Here is a 15,733-nt window from a genome sequence, read left to right as displayed (position 1 = left end):
TCACTTCTCAATGCAGAGCTCAGTCTAACTGGCAACGGAGTGCTGGACAAGGAACACAAGCAGGACATTTTTCTCCCTCTTTTTAAAAAAAAAAAAAAGTACAATGATTCCAGTCTTCATTTCAAAGGGGTGGTGCCAGAACTTTTCTTTGGTAGAGAAAAATGTATGAATATCATGCAACGATCAGAGTTTAAGTGAAAGGCTAAATGTCTGCGGTCCCAAGAAAACTTGATATTCATGAACTACAGAAAGCTGTTGTGCTTTCAGATGAACTATAACAAGCAGTAAGGGCAACCACTGCGCACACTGAAGTGCCACGTGAGTTTTGCTCTACTGGCTGTTCCCTTCTGAATGGGGCTTGGGCCCCAAATTCCTATTCTTTCCTTTCTTCCTTTTCCCTTCCCATTAACCTCACTGAAGACAGTTGGCGTTTATTTCCATGTAAGGCTGGAGCCAATAAAGGATGTAAATTAGAATAAATTTGAAGTTGCATGGTAAAGAAAACATGCAGTGTTTTTAGCTTTTAAGATAAAACTTCTTTTGTCATCCTCTTCTATAGGATTCTGGAGTTGTGTTAAGCCATCCAAGGAAGCGACATTGTCCAAAGTCTTTTCAGAAGTTCACATGAGGAATAGTTGTGCAAGCCTTCACGTACACGGAGATGAAAGAATAAATGCAAATTTTGCATTCATAATTGCTGTCTTTGCAAAATATATGAGGTAGGTTTTAGGTTTTTTGTTGTTGTACTCCAAGGCAGAAAAAAAGCATCAAAAACACCTAAGCCTGAAATACATACTGGGGAAGCAATGCGTATAGGATAAATTGAGAGTACAGATAGTTCTACTTTTTTGCATCAAGACACCTACTACAAATGCAGTACAGATAAACTAACAATGTCTTACCTTGAGGACTAAGAAGTTGCACATGCTCTTATTTGCTTTCACATATTTTACAAGTTTGGGGGGGGGGGGTTGAAGAGGAATTTATTTGGCCACTTTCTATTTTAAAACATAGTATGTTCCTTTTGCTCCAAACAGGAACAACCCTTATCTTTCCCCTTCCAATAATTAATCCAGTTTTAACTTTGTAGAACTCATACTGCAAATGAACAACAAACATGTCTTGTTTTCGGTGTTAGCTAGCACTGGAAGAGAAAGAAGAGCAAACATCTCCCAGGCAGCACAGACGTTCTGACTTCCAGATTACAGTACATTGCTTTGCTTCCTCCAAATCCTGTTTACATGAGCAAGGTCAGGGGATGGAACATTAGAGAGCCTCTACAGTGATTTCCTGCTGCTGTCAGTAAAAACTACCGAGACATCATCAACTTTCCCTCGTTCCCAACAGCTTATCAGGGACCGGAGGTTAACAATGTATTGCCTTACAGACTTGAAAAAAAAAAAAAAAAAAAAAAAAAAAGGAAAAAACCTCAGCCTCCCTCAAAACTAAAAGTAAAGTCAGAGGATGGAACAGAAGGAAATAGTCCCAAAGGGAAACAACACTTCCAATTTTTCCTTTTCAATAGTTCAGAAAACAAAGGCAATATCAAGCTGTTTACACACAGAGAAGAAGGGGTAGGAGAGAGGCAGGAATGCTTTCAGAGTCTTCAATGAGATAAAAAGAAACACGAACCCCAGCCCCCAAACCTTGACCCCAAGTCAGTGAACATTTTCAGAGTGTAAAAGGCTGGAACACACCTCATTTTTAATAACTGCAACACATGAAGGCTCTTACCATTGGAAAACTCAGGGCATTACGCAAATACCAATTAGTTAAGTATATATAGCTTGTTCTTATACTTCTTTCAGTAACGCATCGGCGAAATTAATAAATGAATCATCAAATTCAAAGCTTTTTTCCTGACAATAATAATACACAGACAAGAATTCTTAATGTTTTTGTAATTATAGTCCAAGAGAAAGCAAAGCAGCTCCATACTGAAGACTACACTAAAGTTTTTCCACCAACACAATGACCACATTCCCTTCATTATGTTTACAAGGAAGTTGCATCAGTGTGAATCTGAGATGAAAACAGGTTTTTCACCGTGTTCAGAAAGAACTGGCCTTAAAGTTTTAAGCCGTTTAGAATTCAGGGAGTTTAATAATTTAAATGTTTTCTAGCAAGAACCCTACAAGAACATTCATGCTGCATATCTTGGCTTGATTTTTGAAGGAAGAAAATACAAGTACATTTAAAAAAATCCACATAAGTAGGCATTTTAAGCTTGGAAGTTGTTATGGATTGTTGGCTTTGATGAAGCAACAAATTAAAATTCCTTGAAAGGACAAGGAGGAATTGGAGGAAGAGATAACACCAGTATTTCCTCATACAGATAAAGCTCAAAATACACATGAATTGCTAGAGAAATATCTAAACATATATTTTAAATTCACAATAAAGAATCAAGAGTGTCAAAATTTTAAATATTTGTTTTTCAAATCTTCTCCAGGCAGACTGTTGTCAGGATCAGATGACAGTGATACTTAGCTGCACCTTAATTACCTGGAGTTGCGTGTCCTGTTTTGGGCTTCTCAATACAAGACAGACATTGACATCCTGCAGCAAGCCCAGCGGAGGGCGAGCAAGATGGTGAGGGGGGCTGGAACACATGATATACAAGTAAAGGCACAGAACCAGGTTTGTTCAGCCTTAGGAAGGAAGGATACAGGGAGATCTTACTGCCATCTCAAACATTTAATGGGTGGGCAGAGAGAAGACGACCGAGACAGATGCTTATTAGAGGACCACTGTGAAGGTGGCAGCAGACATGTTAGAACATAGGAAATTCTAGCTACATATTGTAAAAATAAAGTATTTTCACCAGTCAAACACTATAGCAAACTGCCCAGAGAGGTGGTGGAATCGCCATCCTTACACATATTAACTGAACAAAGCTTTTTGGAACCTGATACAAGTTGGTCGTGCTTCAAGGGGGAGGTTAAATGAAATGACTCCAGATATCCCTCTCAACCTATGCTGTTCTATCTTTTTTATTAAAAAAAAAAATCTTTACAGAAGGGAAGAAAATAAATATATTTTTGCTCTGCCACAAGTCATCTTGTGGCAGAATTTTGAAGGCATGAATTTTGAAGCAACACTTTTGTAATGAAGACTGTAAAGCCAGCCAGCAATCAAAAGGATGCTGTCTCTAGCAGGTCAGCTTATTCCTACTATGAGTTCTGGGCACAAAGTTTTATACACTGTTCTCATATCAGAAGAATTAACAAAGGAGATGAAGTGATTGGCAGATTTATAGGTATATAACAAAGAATTACAGTGTAACTATACATGTGAATTCCGTGATCAGTATTAAGATCAGGAAGTAATGAACACAGAGTATTTTAAAGTGATCAGTAGACAGTAAATTATAGCCACCACAATCCACTATCTGTCAAGCCTACTAAAGAGATTTCTGAAAGGCTGCAAATCACTTTTGACATAAGTTATCTTAAAGAACCATACTTCCATTGGGAAAACACAACATGATGACTGCTAAGCCTTAAAATATATGAAATTATCATCTCTCAAATAAAAGTTATTACATGATTATTTGCTTCAAATAAAAGGTTTCTCTTCGACATCAACCTCTGTCTTATGATCTTCAATAAATGCTCTTAAAGCATTTTATAAAGTACCTTCAAACATGCCTTTTCATAAAGCATTCATGATAAAATAGAACAGCAGAAACCACACCTGCTGCCTATTCACACGTATTAACCCTTCAGCCACACAAACTCTTGTTATGGTATCTAAAATTACTCAAGATACAACTTACACCTTCACAGGAACAGATTCAGAACTAAAGGAGAAATTCTCATTTTAACCTAATTCTAGAACAGTACGTCTTTTAGATCTCATACCAGGAGAGCATATTTCTCCTCCTACGAAACCACCGTTAAAACATTGCCTTCCTTTCCTCCCACATGCAATACCAATGTCATATGAAAATCTAACACTAGAAGTATCTAATCCTATGGTTCTGTCTTAAAATGTGCTACTTTTTTTTTTCCTCCTAGAGAACTACTAGATGCCTTAAAAGGAGAAAAATTAAAACATCACTTTTGCAATTTTATCAGTGAGGCAATTATTCTTTAGGTTTCCCATTATTTGCACATAGAGACAGAGTTACAAAAAAGTTTGAGAATAAGCCACATATTTTACCAATAATATTTTGATATAATTAGCATGGGCTTATAATTGGCATTTTTGCTTAGCGTATGGGTACAATTACTAGTATAACGCAAACGCGTTGCTATTACACCATCTTCTGGTTAGCCTCAGGAACTGTGAAAGAAAGCTGAAGTTGAGAAGTTCGGATATTGAGCTCTGAGCAGCTGATAATTGTTAAAAAAATATATGCCATTCATACAAACAGAAAAAGCGCATTTCTGACAACATGTTATTTTAAGCTATACCCTATCTTCCCCTCCGCCAGAAAGCAACTTACCAGAGTACTGAAAGTGGAAGACGAACTAATCTCTATGACAGGTGGGTCAAGTGTTTGTGTATTAGTCACATCAAAGTTAGGGTTGACCTGTTGAAAATGAATTATAATATCATTATTTCAGCACCAGTAAAGAAAGGGAAATAAGACGGAAATAAGAAGGACCACTTGCTGCATTAAGGCACCACTATTCACTAAGGACTGGAAATAGGCTTTAAAACGTGTAAAAAAATAAAGGTAGGATGTTACCCTCCAACTGTGTAAAATGCAATAATAGAATACGAAAAGAGAGTCCAGATAAGCATTTACTACAGAAATACAATTTATACTTCATAAACATCCATCCCCGAAAACTAACTCAGAGAATTCCTACCACAAGAGGTGCAAGTATTAAGAAGTTCAGTTGTATGACAAAACAATAAAAGTGAAATTATAATAAATCCATTTCAAATTAGTTTTTAAGACAGCTAACTCAAAACCTGCCCAAGGCTGAAGCCGTACAACTAACAGAGTGGCCAATGATGCTGCTGGAATATTGAACAGGAAGAAGTATTCAAACAGCTTCCCAACTCTGTAACTGTCCCTTGCAGGTGCTTATGAGCTTTTTTGCATGTGCACAACTATCAGGGCTCCTGAAAGTCATCTTTGAGTTTTACTTTCCAGCATCAATCACTTGTGGGTGCAGTTGTAGGCCATCTTTCCCATTCCTCCTTCCATGAGGAGGACTGTCGCCAGCAGAAGTGGTGTATTGCCCTGGGTAATTCTGGACTTGAGAACCATCTTCTAGCAACAATGCTCAATTAGCTTGTTATAGTCCAAGGACAGCAGTAGCCCTCTACTTGTGGAGGTTTCCATACGCAACTAGGCAGCACTCTTACCTTACACTGGTCCCCTGCCTGTTGTAGCTTACTTAGGCCACATCCTCACTCACAGTTTCATACCACAGCCTATAAATCCCGCTACCATTCAGCATGAGCTAGGATCAATGTGGTTGCAACCACTCTGGCTCAGCAAAGCACAGGAAGGTGTGGGCCAAGCCTGTCCCTGATCCTGAGTTGCCTTACCGACGTGGGTGCATCATTAGCACCAGAGCTGAAAGTGAGCACGCACTCAGCAGCCCAGATCCATCAGTTCCTGACTCACACTCAGGTTCCCCAAGTCATCTATCACAACCAAACATACATACTGTCGACATGCTTGCTTCCTGCATGACAAGTCCGATTGTCAAAATAACTTGAAAAACACTGTTGTGGAAAGCAGGTAGGAGGTAACACTGAATCACTAATCTGTGACAAGTTAACTGGCCAAACACAAACCATGCTGTTCCTAAAAACACAGGAAAAACTGCTTTATATTGGGATAATGTCAGAGGCTGACTGATATTTCAACACAATATCTGCAATTTTGTCATCTTGGTATCACAGTTGGATGACTCACTTATTGTTGGTAACAGGAGTTAATCTATAACTTCAGCAGTATTTTGCTAATGTCCTTTCAGGAAAGTGAAGCATTAACAAAATATAAGAGAATATAAAGTTTGAGAAAGCTGCTGATTTTATTTATCTTATGGTTTCTACCTAAGGATCAGAATAGTCTCCCTGTAAAAATACACGTGTGCATTTTCCCTACCGTTGTTATCATTTAGGTATATGGCAGCCCAATACGTTTGCCCTCTCAGCGTGATGTATGGAAGTACTGTTCTTATTATTTTATGAACTGACAAAATTCACAGAAAGACTAGATGATTTTAAAATCACCAAGAAGTCTGGTGTAGCAAAGAAGTGAACTTTTCTCATTTCAACCTTTTATCAGTAACCCAACAGCAGCCTTATCAGAGACAGCATTAATTCCAACCATCTTACTTGAAAGTGGGGGGAAAAAAAAAAAGCCCCAAAACTTACACTTGCCTAATGACAGGGGTATATTTTAGTTGCTGAAAGTTTATTAGATACAAGGGTCATTTTATTTTGCCTTTTCAAGGAGAAAGAACTTACTATTTCACCTGAAGACTGTCAAAACTCTGGCTCAGCCAGAGCTGCTCACACAGTAACAGCTTCAGTGCTACTTCCACACGCAGAAGTCCCTGACACGAGGGTCCGTACATTGGAATATAGACTTTTAGGTCAGAGATCCATTTGCGAAGTAGCTACGACGAGATCTTAAAACTGGAATTAGTAGCCATGGAAGGCAGGCAATAGTATCTTGTACTGCCTGAAGCGTTTTCATTCAGTTCATTTGGATTTCCATAACTTCCATGCAGAAATTTAGGTTAAAACTAATAGAAGCAAGATCTTCCTTGGTAAATGCGGGTGGAAGAGGGGCAGGGAGGAAGATGATGAACAAAGTTTACTAGCACACTTAAAGGTAAAGAGACATTTAGATACAGATGTTGCCTGATTATTCAAGGTGAAAGTGATCCTCGCACTTTGCGGCACTCACAAATCAGAGACGACAAGCTGTCCTTAAGGGGAGATCTTAATTCTGTTTTTAAGCTAGTTCACCTTTCTGAGTAGCAGTGTTTATCTCTTTCTTAGATTCAGTTTCAACAAGCCATTCTTCATCCATGAGGTCTTTTTTGTAGGTAGTCTGTCTTTTAATTCAGATTATAGGTGCATCGATTGAGAATGAGCTACCCAGAGACAATCAGGAAAACTCATCCTGCTATAGAGCCATCAGAGATGATGACTTAAGTTTTCCCTCAATTTGTAGAAATTAGAACCAACTCCTGCTTTCTTCTAATTTTGTCAAAAAGACTTTGAGGAAAAGAAAGGGAAAAAGGAGAAGTAAAACCAGGTAACATGGCCTAAATAATAACCTTCAATTTATCTCAAAGTTCTACCATTTTAACTGGACTTCTCCTTTAATTTCTTCTCTACAGAGACATGATTAGTGACAGTGTCCTCTGCAGATATTATTGCTTACCACTTTATCAGAGTTAAAGTGAGGAAGAGGGGAAGAGCAAACTTTACTTCCCCAACCCCCCCATATATACCCTGTCTATTTGATTAAACAGACAGATGTCCTAAAGAGCTTACATTTGTTTAGTGCCCAGCATAACCAGGGTCATTTGCTTCTGATCTTCAGTCAGCCCTGCAATAAATATAATTAACACATTCTCTGAATATCAAACATACTATGGGCAGCTAAGCCTAAAGTCTTTTTCTGACATACATCATTTGGGTACTGAAAAGAAGAGAGGACAATGCACCTGCAGGACTCTGCAGAACAGGGACAGCAGGTGCCTATCACCTATCAATACTCTAATGTAGAGGAGCTACTATAGTATTATTACTAATAACTCTTGAAACATCTTCTTTGAGATAATATCTCCGTGTTATATACATCAGAGATACTTAGACTGAGTTAAATGCTTTTCTTGATACAGGGTTGCTAAATAAATAGATGGTATGATGAAGTTAAGAAAATATGCTCTTTACATGGAAGTGTCACATCCTGGAGCTGGAATGAGTGTCTCCTGCATATAGTTCTGCCTACTGCTTTATCAGAGATAAGGGGAGGATGAGGGGCATTGCAAACACTGACTAGGGGTGCAGGAACTGTCATTGGCCATATTAAAAGATATAACTATATATATAGAGAGAGATATAAAATTGTTAAGCAACAAGTCAGAAATAGCAAAGTGTCTAAAGAAAGCACAAAAACATGAAGGCTGTAGCTAAACCCTGCTTGCAAATACTCATGTTTAATATTGCACTAAAAATTAATTTGGTAATGGAATGAAGCTAAGTGTAGAAGTTTCACATGACTTGATACTAGAAGAGGTTGCCCAGAGAGGTGGTGGAAGCCCCATCCCTGGAATTTTTTAAGGCCAGGCTGGACAGGGCTCTGAACAACCTGATCTAGTGGGAGATGTCCCTGCCCATGGCAGGGGGATTGGAACTAGATGATCTTTAAGGTCCCTTGCAACCCTAACAATTCTATGATTCTATGATATTTCCTGACAAGGTGATATAGTTAGTTGTCAAATAATCTTGCCAAACAAATTTGGAAAAACTTAAATTTAAAAAACAAGAAAGGAAAACCAGAACACCAGAAAGCAGGGCAGCAAGAGCTGTCATGTATTAAAGGTTTTCAAAAACACTCTTCCAAAGCTTTCTTTTAATTACCTGGTAAACTGATATACCAAGTATTTTCATTATCTTCTTCCAAAATGATGATACAATTATCACATTTTGATCCATAGTACAAGAAAATATATTTGAAGGAAGGTTTACACAGAACCTTTCATTTAAGGAATTACAGATTTCTAAAGACTGAAGTGGAGTGAAACCGAAATATGTTATTTAAAGAAAGTGAGAGGCAGGATTAGGATCACTGCTTAGGACAGAGAACTAGGGGAGTAACAAAAGAAGCAGGCCCAACTGTGTGATTGACAGCCATATGCTACGAGTAAATGACTATGCCCCTACAGCTATCCCTCCATTGTTTTTAGTAAATTATATCAATCCCCCCCCAAAAGCTACCCTCCACTTTGTTTTTATAATGCATTTCATAAGATATTGGTGTTATCTCAAAAAATTAAAAATCAATAAAATTAAAAGAGGAATTTTTAAATGACTCACACAAAGTATTTCCTAAGAAAATTATGTAGCTAGCTGTGAAATAGTCTCTCCCAGTAAATCCAGAGAAATTTAGCTTTCAATTGGATTAAACACTGTTCTTTGTGCTAGACTGGAGTCCTCAATCCAAGTAAGCCATATATTCTTATTTCTACTGCCACCTAGTGTATGTTTGGATTTCCTTCACTTAAGAAAATATTTACAACTGAAAATTTTAAGGTGAAACTAAATCAACAGTAGCCTTTCATGATCAAGATATAAGCTCTACAGATCTTAATATGTCCAAACCCCAATACTACACTTTTAAAGGAAACTATTATTTCTATCTTCCATCCACTTTAAAGAGATCTCTAGTATAAGAAAGATTAACTATGTACAAACATAGGAAATTCAGATATATAACTCATCAAGCAAAGTGCATTTCTTTTAGTATATTGCACTAAAACTCTATTACTGATTAAACATACTATTTTCAAATATCTCCAAAAGCTCCTTATTGCAAAGGGAGACAATGACTGATTTATCTCAGCTAAATTTAGACATACTGCTAGACACCTGTATTTGAGCTGGTCACCCAAAGTGACCTCTACAGTCAATGGAAAAAAGTAGGCTCCTTCAGAGAACAGGTAATTTACTTACATTTCCAAATTGTCTGAATAATTGCAATGAGTATAATCGTCAAACTTTACAACAAATCATCAAACAATATTCTACTTACTTGAATATTCAAGAATCATATTGATCAATGCAGTTGGAGAACAGTTGTACAGATTTATAAGTCAAGAACATGAAATTCTACCCTGCATTAAAATTCAGGCTACTGCTGGTCTTAAGAGGAGGAGATATAAGTAAGGAATTTATTGTGAAAGTTATTTATGCTTCAAAAAGTAGGCAGGGAAAGAGAAAAAACTAGAGAAGGTATCTTAAACATTACTGGCTCTGTGTATAGCTTTGAAGAGTGAATAACCAAGAGTTCTGAGAAAAGGTGAAAGTACACTCAAGTTCCATGTTTCAGTCTATCCTGAAGGCAAAATACCAGGTGATACCTGCAATTCTTAAGATCCTTGTGCAAGCTGTTTTGTTCAAAACAGCATTTCCAACTGGTCATGTGTGAAAACACTGCAACTGTGTCTGAACACAGATGAATAAATTCTGACGTAAGCTAGCTGCATTTCACATGTTCTACTTTCCCAGGATCAAGTTCTGGAATAGCAGGGACCTTGCCACATTGAGGCAAGCAGAGACAGAGAAACAATGAATATCCAAAAAGCATTAGGAATCCTGGAGAGGTGTGTGTGAAACATTATGTATTAAAAATGCACAGACAGAATTATTTCTCTCTTGAGCTCTACCTGTACATCCGTTGAACTTTTGGTGTTCTATGAATTCAAATTTTATCCTAAGGGAATCCATCTTCATTCCTTCTACAGAGGGGACTAAACCTAACCAGCACAGCATAACTCAAGGCAACATATTATAACACATCTCAAGTGTCTAGGTGACATCGTAGTGGCTTGTAGCAAACCTTAAAAGGTCATTTATACTGTTAAATATCCTGGATTTGAACTGCCTCCTCTTCCTGCCTGTAACTCTTGCATACGTTACCAAGACTCTTAAAATACTGTTATTTCAGTTCAGTTAAGATCAATTATCTTCCCCATTTCTCATGAAAAAGAAAATAAACAGAAGGCAAACAGTTCTGCATTTTATTTGAGGTGCAGATGAGATACTAGGGAAAAACTGTGTCATTACAATTGCTGTGCTGTGGTGGAACAGATCACCCAGAGAGACTGAGGAATCTCTGCCCCTCTTCAAGGCCCCCTAGATACACCCATGTGTGATTTGACGTACCACTGGCAACAAGACTAGATCATCTCCAAAAGCTCCCTCTATCTGACATGTCTGTGATTTAACTCCTCCTTTCCCTGGTATATTAGAAACATGGTAAGTCATAGACAGATGAGGGTGGTGTGGCAGTGGAACTGCGTAGTGCTAAAATTCTCTCTATTGCCTGTTGCTTAGAAAGAGGTTGGGATGGTTAAAAAAAAAATAATTAAAAAATGTGTATTTGCGAGAAGGACAAAAATATTTTTCATGTTTTTTTCTCCACAGTACAGCACAGTGGAGCTAGACTATGCTGGGAATTTTTTCAGTGATTCCATCTATTTAAGAAGATGGAACACTGAAAAATTTCAAGCATAGTTAGTGCCACTGAAGCATGTTACTGCTGGTAGTAACCTGATACTAGTTTTGTCTGGATTAAAAAATGTCTCTGTCCAGATGGTGAGGTCTGTTCTTCCTCACCACAAGAAAAAACCCAACCATAATTGTTGTTGAGAGAGGAGGAGGGCAGTAAAATAGGAAAAAAAAAAAACATATGGAGCAACAGAACTTGATAACTTCACTTCAACACTGTCTAAACTATTACATTAATTCTGAAAATAAGCTGCAAAAGAGATCTTAATAATTATTATTATATTATTTAATTTACAAAAGTATAGTACATTACAGTAATATCAGTTTTGTTGAAACTACCACTGTTCTATATCAAAGAATATAATACAATTCGTGTTTATTTGGGAGCAAGATATTCTACAGATAATGTGATGTTAACAGAAAACTAAACACAGCAATCTGATTCTTATAATCCTGAAGTCAGGCCAGAAAACATACCTCAGAGTCCAAGACTTTACTGTAACAAATGACACAGCCAAAGAGCCCTTTCACTACTACAGAGCAGCTAACCCAGAGCCTATAAGCTGCTACAAATGTTACAGCCATGAAGAAATGCAGACATTAGGTTAAGTGAAATGTGTCAAAGCTAACTCATGAATACCATCTTGACATTCAACTATCAAATTTCCTTTATATGCCCTTTCAGTATTGGTAATGAGGTGCTTCCTAGCTTTAGTTTAACTTTAGCCTGAACTCATCAACACTTTTCCAGAGCTTCTCAACTATCTCATCTTAACTACCAGAGACAAAAAAAAAAAAGAGAATCTGGAAAATTGCTTTACAGTCTATTCATACCTTTGCCAAGCATCTGAGCAGTAGAGGTCTGGAAAAGTTGACCTAAAACGAAAGCAACTGAACCCTACAGCTGTAAGCTACTGTGTGTGCTTAGTACGCCTTATAAACGAGCTGCAATTTGAATGCGTCTTGAAGCAAACTGTTGATGCAGCAAAAGTGGTTTAAATCTGCTGGCAAGTGCTGTGACTGAGTTTGTTCCAGCACTGACCACCTACACTGAAGGCTGCTACAGGAAATTTAATTTCATTCATTGACCTTACAATGAATATGACAGAGAACTACTCTTCTGGCAGAGAAGTTTATGAAGCTTGTCATACATACAGTTGCACCGCTCTTTGACTGATCAAAACACTAAGTAACAAACTTTCACATCTAACTTGACAAGAGAACTAGACACATGAAAATACTTAATGATGGATTCTATCAGGGTTCCCTTCACCCACCAAAACACTGACAATCTTTATACTACTCATATTACATATACACACACAAACCCCCTCAATATCCTCAAATTTCTAGGTTTTAAAAGTCTAAGAAGAAACAAATGTCATGGCAGCAGTACTTGCATTTTATAATGCAAAAAAAGGGTAATGGTGACTTTCTATAGGGCTCTATTCGTATATAACAGCAACCAAAAATTTCCTGGATTTATATCAGATACAGCATTTGGATACTGGAGTTATCTGGAGAATATCAAAGGAGAGATAGAAGTACAGGTAGGCAGAAGATAGCCATGTAGAAGCTATCCAGCTATACCAAGGGCAATCAAACATATCCCTGGGGCTTTAGTGTATAATCATAGAATCATCATGGTTGGAAGAGACAATGGTTTTGTCTAAGGCATAGCACTGTTTACCTGTTTAGCATAGCTTTCAGACAACCTGACAAACACCACATTTTTCAAATACTGATAGAATATTTTACATTTTACTTTGGTTTCTTAATTCCCAATACTTCCAAGGGTCTTTGGGAGAAGGTTTGACAGTAAAGTAGCTGCAAAATGAAATTATCAGAAAAAAAATCAGACTACACAGACCTACTACTTTATAGTGACATAAAACACACTTCCAGCCTAGAAAGGCTTTCTAAACTTTGATAGACATCAATATCTTCTCACAATACATAAAAGTATTGGAAAGAGGGACAATTTGGGACAATCAAGTATTTGACTTTCAGTAATAACACCACCTTGTCCTTGCTTATAATGGCATATTTTGAGTAGTATCCTAAAGCTCACTGAAGATTCAGTTATCTTCTGTAACAGTTTAACATGTTACCTCAGCATAAATCAGAATATCACCTATGTTTTGTTTAAATCAGGCGTAGAGTACAGACCTACACAAGAAGTATAAAAGGAATTCACCAGGATAAATCTGACAGCTTCAGCTAGCCTAGTAACCTTAATGTGGATTCATAAGCTATGGTCACTTCCAAAATACTATACATAACAACAAACAGCTATGTGGTGTACATAGAATGCATTTAACTATAAAAGTTTGACAGAGAGTGTTTACAAAAGTTTCTGGTTTCCTCTATTACAGTACTTATTGCTCTCACCTCAACTGACTGAAGTTTTTCATCATGGAGATGAGGTGACCTTGGGTAAATATCAAGAAGATGAGGAGGATCATCAATGTGTGTTCTTCTAATGTGGTGTTTAAGAACTTCTTTATAATCAAATGAATCAAAGTTGGTTTTCCATAGCAATACCTGTAAGAAGCCATCGTATTAGTAACTACTTGAAGCCTATTCAGTACCCAGAACATAACTATTCAGTGAAGTCTGTTATTACTATCAGATCACACCAGAATGAGCCTGCTGTCATCACTCAGTCTGATCTCTACTACAACACAGGCACCTCCCCAAAGTATCTTGTACTTTGAGTCTAATAGATGTGGTTCAGCCTATTTAAAATAATAATTAAAAAAAAATCTCGAAAAAGATGTTTCAATATTCATAAAACAAAGCAAACTTCTGCCCCACTAGCCTGTATTAAGTTATTTTTCTGCCAAATCAAGGGGTCCTATACTATCAAACTTCTTTCCCCTATAAAGGCTTGCAGGTCAAACGAGAAAGTTTGAGGGGATAAGAGAAATGACAGAGCTCCACAGAACTCTAAACCCCCTGGGGTTCCAGTGTTTTAGCAACAGGAATCTGTTTTCTGAACCTCCTCCAATTACATTCAAGGTAGAAACAATACACAACAGTCACACCATGGCCAAATGCAGAAGAAGAGTAGCAGAATGCAGAGGTAAGATAGCAGAAGGTAGTCTATCCAGCCTTATGGATAGACCAGGAAACCAAATCATAACACACAATGTTGCACTCTCATATCACAAAACAATTGTATATGTACATAATTCAATTAAGTTTACCACAAGTTTACATTATTTGTGTCATCTTTATTACTTTAAGTGCTAAGAGAAAAAAGAAAACAAAAAAGGAAGTTTATAACACTAAGAAGAGACCATGATCTGACTTAAAATTAGTTGCTTGTCCAGACAAAAATATTTAACCACCATTAAAAGTATTTTTCAGAAATTAATAAGCTATACATGAGCAGCACAAATCAGATTTGTTCACAGAGATTCCAAGCATTTATTTAATGTATTCCTATATATTTAATATATTTCTAAGTAGCTGCATTGTTAGAAACTACCTTCCAAAAATAGGTATAACTTTGCTCTTTCACTTAAAAGTAAGGGTAAAAAGGTCTTATGCCTTCCATGAAAGCAAGTAAATGAAATAATTTGTCATATGCACATGAAGATGAACTTCAGAACTCTACACGCTTGAGTTTGGGTTTTTTTGATTGAGAAAAGAAGCAAAAAAAACCAAAAGAAGTATTCAGTGCTTGTTTCAAATACTCAACGTGCTTCTGAACAAAGCTTTCAGCTGGCTCTGCACCAACCAGAAAGAAACTTGAAACTAGAAGCGGAGATACTGGTTTTCCTTCTTTGATGGAGGAAAAACATATTTTATCTGTTGTTTGAAAGTGTATTAGTCTCAAAATAATATGTGTATAGAGCAAGTAATCTGTGGTAAACTTATAATGAATCACCTGCCTTCAACTCATGCTGTGGACAGACAGTAGCTTTTGGATACTGCACAAGTGGTAAAAGATGATATTTTTAAGACCAGTCTGCTCATCAGCTTGATAGTGCTGATCTGTCAGCAGAACTTTTCCAGAGGAATACACCCTACATTTACAGCAAACCAACTTAATTCTAGCACAGCGAGTTGAGAAGAGGTCCCACAACTATTGTCCCAGCAGACCTGGAAGAGGTCTGTGGACAGGTCAGCAAAAAAAAAAAAGATGTTTGTGAAGTACATGTGTATACACACCAACAGAAAATGGTCATTGAGGAATAAAGTTCTTGCATTTCCTATAGATAAAGATAAATACATAGGCAGCTACCACACATGGTTAGCACTGCACATTTGAAAACTTACAATACAAAATTAAAAGTTACAGCAAAATTAGTAGTCCCCTCCCACCAGAACCTTCTCCAAAAAAAAAAAAAAAGGAAAAAACTTCAATAGATAAAAACATGCCTTTCTGTAAGGTAGATAAAACCAGGATTACTAAACCTACCATGACTACTTTTAAGTTAACATTTTCCTAAGAAAGCACTTCCTGATGAAACTGGATCTTCCCTCTCATGCATTCATCATG

General features: G+C 37.1%; 1 protein-coding gene across 3 annotated transcripts in view; it reads right to left on the bottom strand.

Annotated features, from left to right (window-relative positions):
* The window catches only part of POC1B (POC1 centriolar protein B), a 54,005-nt gene that overhangs the window by 22,965 nt on the left and 15,307 nt on the right, over positions 1-15,733 (bottom strand). For all 3 annotated transcript variants that reach the window (XM_063322821.1, XM_063322823.1, XM_063322824.1), the window contains 2 exons: positions 13,615-13,767; positions 4,451-4,537 (listed from right to left, as the gene is read on the bottom strand). In XM_063322821.1, the coding sequence (XP_063178891.1) occupies positions 4,451-4,537; positions 13,615-13,767 (240 nt within the window). The remainder of the gene's footprint in view (positions 1-4,450; positions 4,538-13,614; positions 13,768-15,733) is intronic.

The sequence above is a fragment of the Chroicocephalus ridibundus genome, chromosome 1, assembly GCF_963924245.1.
Source record: "Chroicocephalus ridibundus chromosome 1, bChrRid1.1, whole genome shotgun sequence".
Classification (NCBI taxonomy): domain Eukaryota; kingdom Metazoa; phylum Chordata; class Aves; order Charadriiformes; family Laridae; genus Chroicocephalus; species Chroicocephalus ridibundus.
The sequence above is the reverse complement of the archived record's forward strand: the minus strand, read 5'-3'. Positions and strand labels throughout refer to the sequence as shown.